This window comes from Mus caroli, chromosome 17 (assembly GCF_900094665.2).
Source record: "Mus caroli chromosome 17, CAROLI_EIJ_v1.1, whole genome shotgun sequence".
Lineage (NCBI taxonomy): Eukaryota > Metazoa > Chordata > Mammalia > Rodentia > Muridae > Mus > Mus caroli.
This window is the reverse complement of record NC_034586.1, coordinates 40052401-40058978: the sequence shown is the minus strand read 5'-3', so window position 1 is coordinate 40058978 and position 6578 is coordinate 40052401. Positions and strand designations below refer to the sequence as shown.

General features: G+C 45.1%; 1 protein-coding gene across 1 annotated transcript in view; it reads right to left on the bottom strand.

Moving 5' to 3' along the window:
• Positions 1-4038: 4038 nt before the first annotated feature.
• Positions 4039-6578, bottom strand: part of Adgrf1 (adhesion G protein-coupled receptor F1) — a 50785-nt gene continuing 48245 nt past the window's right edge. Inside the window, exon 16 of the mRNA XM_021185783.2 lies at positions 4039-4322. Coding sequence (XP_021041442.1) covers positions 4249-4322 — 74 coding nt within the window. The 3' untranslated portion in view covers positions 4039-4248. The remainder of the gene's footprint in view (positions 4323-6578) is intronic.

Below are 6578 nucleotides of genomic sequence, written 5' to 3'. Positions count from 1 at the left end.
GTGAGCTCCAGGGAAGGTGTAGGCAAATCTCCCCAGGAATGAAGGTAAAGACCTAATTTTATAACATTTTTATGGAGTTGTGTATATGTGTTCTAGTAGAGTCTATATATGGTCTGCTATGTGTGCAGGGCTGGAAGGCCTTGGGAGAGTGTAACTCAGTCTGGGACTGCAGAGATAAGGAGGAAGATCTGTTTACTGTTTCCTGGTCCCAGGGGCCAGCCTGAGCCCCAGGATAGAGGGCAGAGGCACTGTGCTGAGTAGTTTCCTGTTGACGTGACACAAACTGAGGTCACCTGGGAAGACGGAACTTCAACTGAGAAAATGCCGCCGTCCCCCCCCCCCCCACACACACACCGCCCCGTGAGATTGACCAAGTATCTGGGGCGTTTTCTTAATAAATAATTGCTGCAGGGAGGGGCCACCCCACTGGGGTTAGACCTACCCCTGGTAGAGGTAGTGCCGGAATACACACACACACCAAGCTAACAAGCCATGAGAGCAGTAAGCGTATTCCCTCCAGGCCTTGGTCTCCCTTAGTCTCAGACTGTGGTGGGGATGAGTAAGACAATACGCCCCCTCCTCCCCAAGTTGCTTTTGGTCATTGTCTTTATCACAACACTAGAAAACAAAGTGAGGCATGCATTCATTGCAAGGCAGCTCCGATCTCTCCTGGACAGCATTTGAGTTCTAAGTCTCTGCTGCGGATGCAAGTCACCTGTTTATGGGTGTTAGGCCTTAAGAACAAAACCAAAACCGCAAAATGAGCAACACAGCCACTTCATTGGTAGGGACAAAGCGCAAACCTTACACAATTTTCCAAACTACTTTGTTCCTAGCAGTTAAATCTGAAAAGCACACGGGAGTACCAATCAATAAGGTCCTTGACTCAACCCTGTATCCACTCATGATGTCCCCAAAGTGTATCCAGTTCACACAGGCTGGTTTCTAGCAGATGAAATCGCTTGCAGAACCAAGCTGATTCCCGCTTTGCTTAGAAGCAGCCCTCACAGTTTATCAGCGCCCTGGGGCACAAATCCAGGAAACAGAGGCATTGTTTGCCCCTCAGCTGAGCTGTTATGCTCTGGTCTTCCTAATCTTTCCTACTGAACAGAGAAAGGCTTCAGCAACATTCCTAATCAGAGAAGCAGCAAAAACACTGTCGTCCCCCCACCACCACCCCGGCACCACCATCCCCCGCCCCGCCCCCACTATCCCAGCACACCTCCTGCCCTGCTCCCCACCCCCTCCCTGGTCGCCCCTCTTCCCACCAGCGTCATATCCTTTGTGCTAGGGACACAATTAAGCTTTCAAGGTGTCTGCGTGAGTTTCTTGGTCAGAGCCTGCCCCCTCAAGTTAAGTGACCGTAAGTACAGTTCAGCTCAACAGCCTTCTTGCAAAAAGCATCGTGTTTCCGGGAAGAAGGAGAAAAGAGGTCTGGGAGTTTTTAACTGAAGCCTGCTTTGAGCTGAGAAAGTTCCTAGAGAGTGGAGCAAGTGGCCATCTCGTTTGCTCTGGAAATAGAGCAATAAAGGCGACTCTTCCTCGGAGTTCTTTACACAGAGTTATGCAAAATCAAAGAAACCTTTTTTTTAAATTAAAAGTTTATTTTAATTAAAAATGTTAGTGTTTCACTTAGCATATACAAAAATAGTTCCCCCCTACACTATCCTCTCCAACAACCCCCACATGTTCTCTTTCTCCCCCAGATATCTCTTCTGCTTTTATGCTAATAACGCACACAGTGTTAGTGTGCGTTATTAGCTTTCAGGGAGGGAGAGAGGAGGACACACACACACACTCTACAGGTTGCGGTTCGGAAGGGTCATTCATTTCAGACAATAGGCCATAGCAGGAGTTCGAAGGCAACATTTTGGGTCCACAAGACAAAGGGTGTCTCTACTTTCAAACGTTTCTAGTGTGGGCTGGAGGGGGCTGTACTGAGAGGAAGCAGGCTTAGTTAATATGTGACTCATACAGCGTATGCGAGTGTTGAGTCACTAAGGCACAATGGGAGAGTGGGGCCACAGTCCAGCTGCTTCAGATCCCACATGCTCAGTGGAGGTCTAGGCCCTGCTAGAAACCCTCTCCGCTTGGGTCTGAAGCGTCTGGGTACTCAGTCTATCATGTGCGTGTATAGTGGAGCTGAAGAAATTTGTCTCTGACCTTTACATATTTTTTAAAATACCACAGTATTTGCACTAATTCTTTAAGAGTTCCATATTATATATGTTGATCATAATCACTCCTGACTCCTCCCCACAACTCCTCCCAGACCCACTGCCTCTTTCCTACCCCACTACTTAATCTACTACTTAATCTATCTCTCTCTCTCTCTCTCTCTCTCTCTCTCTCTCTCTCTCTCCCTCTGATACTATCTTACAGCAGATAGTGTCCTGGTCCTCTGGCTCTTACACTCTTTCCTCTCCTCTTCTGCAATGTTCTCTAAGCCTTGGGTGTAGGGGTCGTGTTGTAAATACATTGATTGGTCATTGGCCTAAGAGCCTGTTGCCCTCAGCATTTGACCAGTTGTGAGTTTCTATGATGGTCCCCGTCTGCTGCAATTAAAAGCTTCTGTACCCTTGGGTGAGAGCTACTCCTTCCTGAAGATTAAAGGACAAACGTTTAGAATAGAGTCAGAATGGCTTGGGAAAGTAGCTTTTCTGAAGCACCCTGGTGATCTTTGACTGCCCATACCTAGAAGCAGAATACAGAAACCTTATTGAGCATCATGTGCCTGGGGGGAAAGGGGGGAGTTTGGTGGTCTTGCTTCTCTGCTGGGGTGATCTAGATAATGATCCCAGCACCTGCTCAAAGTCAATGTCTTTGGGTTTTTCTCATGATAGAATTAGATATTTAGAGATGTTACTTTGGACTCTTCCCTAGAAAACATGAGACTTGCCTCTCTGTTGGTGTTCACTTGGTCCCTTCTTTTCAGGATGATAATACTTCCCTTAGTTACTTGCAACATCTCTTGGTCCCAGTAGCCCATCTTTCACCACCTATTTCCATAATCTACTTCCAAGATGGCGGTAGGGGGCAGTTGTCTGGCCACTTGGCTTAGATAGGGATCTGGGACTCTCATTGCTCTTTCTCTTTAAATGTATTGGGTGCTCATGAGCTCTTGCGTGCACTCCTGCATGCATGTGTGTGTGTGTGTGTGTGTGTGTGTGTGTGTGTACATGTGCCATGGACAGCATGTGGAGCCCAGAGAACAAATATCCTGTGTCAGTTCTATTTTTCCATCATGTGGGTCCTGGGTATAGAACTCAGGTCCTCAGGCTTGGTAGTTGGTGTTTTTAACCACTGAGCCATTGGGGGTAGGCAGCCCATGCTTGTTTCTTAATTGAGATTGAACCAACGACATTATTCTGTCCTTTATCTACTTCACCTTTTTGCCTTAAAAAGAAAATCCCATTGACAATAAATTCAACATATTAATTGCCTGTAATATGCAACATGTTTTGATTAGTGCATACATAGACAAGCCACCATTATCATCAAGACACTGGATGTATATGTTACCTCCCAGGGGAATTTGCATATTCCTTCCTTATTCTGTGGAATTCACCACTCAAACTCCACCCTAAAATGACTGACCTACTTTACTGTGGACCATCTTGCCTGACTAGGATTCAGGACAAATAGAATTATGCAGTGCTCTCTAGGGTGGGGTTTGAATTGTTTGGACAGATATTCTAGTAAGTGTATAGCACTATTTTATTGGTGTTTTTATTTTCCCTAATGACTGGAGATACTGGGGTGGGGGGGTGCTCATTGACAAAGACTTGTATGAACAATGTATGATATTTCTTAGCTCACTTTGTCATTAATAACATTTCTATTTAATTTGGAATAAAGGAGGCAGAGTTGAATCACTGAAGTCACCTATTGGGTTTTTCAAAAAGATTTATTTCGTGTATGAATGGAATGTTTTGTCGGCATGTGCGTCTATGTACTGCATACGTATGTTGTGTTCATAGAAGTCAGAAGAGGGCAGTAGATCCCTTGGAACAGGTGGTTGTGATCCCCCACATGGGTGCTGGGAATTGAGTCCAGGTTCTCTGCAAGAGCAACAAGTGCTCTTAGCCGCTGAGCCATCTCTCTAGCCCCAGAGTAACCAGTTTTATCCTTGGACTCCCACATCAGAAAGTCTCATCTGACTCTGTGCTTGTCTTCGATGCCTGCTGTGTGGCTTTGAATGGCATGTTGTTCCAAGAAAAAATTTGCCCTTGCTTGTGACTCGTGGCTTTATTCAGTTGATAGAAACTGAGTTAATGTGATGTCACTGGACGAATCTCCAGTATGAGAAAGTGCATACGTGCCTGAAGGGGAGAAAGAAGATGAGGTAAGTCATTGCTGTGAGTCTTGACTTTAGTTATAAAGTAAAATGACAAAAAGACTATGGGAAATCTTTAACCTGGAGCTCATTCTAGGTGATGTTCAAGAAAACTACAGAACATGCTTGGTTGAGAGGGACAGCGCTTCACAGACACCATGGAAGCTTGCATTTGTCAACCATCTACCTCTGGAGAGGACAAACTCTATGTTTTTCAGTTACTGCTGGAAAATATGATAACATAGACTTCAACCTAGTGCATGTTTTGCAGGAAAGAGCCCTGGAAGTTGTCTGTCTTTTCCTCTAACTGAGAGGGAACAAATGTTTAGAAAGGTAGCGCCCCAAGCACTGTCTGGTTGGAGGCAGTGAAAACAGAAAGCAGGAGGCTGGGGTAGGTACAGTTTCTAACACTTGAACTATATTTGGAATTTTAGTATTCTTTGTCGTTTTGTGAACCTTTTTATTGTTTCTGAGAAATTCATCCATGCATATAGTGTATTTTGAGCAAACCCTCCTCATTCTCCACCCCAATTTGTCCCGGTCCTCCATTTTTCCCTACCAATTTCATGTCCTCTGTTTTAAAATCCACTGAGTCCATTGGGTGCTCTCTGTATGTGCAGGGGTACAGGGCCATCTGTACGGGGTAGCGTTGCACAGGGGTACTATTGAGATTTTAATAAGAATGTCCCCGGCAGGCCCTGGCATTTGAACACTTGGTCCCTCAGCTGGTGGTGCTGTGTGGGGAGGATTAGGTGTAGGCTGACTGGAGGAAGTCTGTCACTGGAGGTGGGCTTTGAGAATTTCAAGACTCAAGCCATTTCTAGCTCACCATCTCTGTTTCCCAATCACGGTTCAGAATGTGAGCCCTTAGCATCCAGTTCCTCACACCTGCTGTCTTCTCTTTAACATCATGGACTCTAGCTCTCTGGAACCATAAGCCCAAATAAACTCTTTCTTCTGTAATTTGCCTTGATCATGATATCGTGTCACAGAAATAGAAAAGTAACAAAATGATGTGGTTTCAGGAACCACATCTCTAAGAAAAGCTGACTCTTCCTCCCAGTCATTATTGGCTAATAGCTCTTCATATAGGGAAGAGGGGTCACAGATCCCTGCCTCTGTTGGAAGTTTAGCTGTATTGGTTTTGGGGCAGGTCTTATGTATGCAGTAACAGCCACTATGAGTTTATTTGTGCAATAACCCCACCATGTCCAGCAAACACTGTCTTGTGATATTCACTATACCTGATTGTTAGAATCTTTCTGTCCTGTCTCCCATGATGACCTGAGCTTTGAGGGGAGGAGGGCGTATAAGTTAAATATCTCAATCAGAACTGAGTACTCCACAGCTACAATTTAAATAGTTTTCATGGGAATATAAAATAAATGTAAAATGGAAGTAGACCTATCAAGCATGACTACAGCTTAACTGGATCATAATACGTCCTTCTACTTCTTTCTCCATGTTCTGCATGTCCTCCAAGAGTACTGCAACTCTGGGATGTTTACATTTCCAGTAGCCATCAATATGTGAATGCAGGAGGGAATGGTACTTTCTCAACGTCATCAAGTGTCACACCTCCCTCCCCCAGGTTAGTTTAGGAAATAATAGGTGTTCGTCATTGAGCATACGCACACCATCCCATGCCCTCTGCTCAGCAGCTGGCATAAGAGGGATGACCTCCAGTATGGATGGTCTACCATACTTCACAGCCCCAGGGCCTCCATGATCAATGCTATAGGGGGTGTGTGTGTGTCTGTCTGTCTGTCTGTCTGTGTGAGTGTATTATGGTGTGTGTATGTGTGTTTGAGTGTATGTGGTGTGTGTGTGTCTGTCTGTCTGTATGAGTGTATTATGATGTGTGTATGTGTGTGTGAGTGTATGTGTGAGTGTATCTGTCTGTCTGTGTGAGTGTATACATGGTGTGTATATGTGTGTGTGACTGCATGTGGTATGTCTGTGTGTGTGTGTGTGTGAGTTTATGTATGGTGTGTGTATGTGTGTGTATGTATATGTGTGGTGTGTGTGTGTGTGTCCGTCTGTGTGAGTGTATTATGGTGTGTGTATGTGTGTTTGAGTGTATGTGGTGTGTGTGTGTCTGTCTGTATGAGTGTATTATGATGTGTGTATGTGTGTGTGAGTGTATGCGGTATGTGTGAGTGTGTCTCTCTGTGTGAGTGTATGCATGATGTGTATATGTGTGTGTGTGACTGCATGTGGTGTGTGTGTGTGTGTGTGTGTG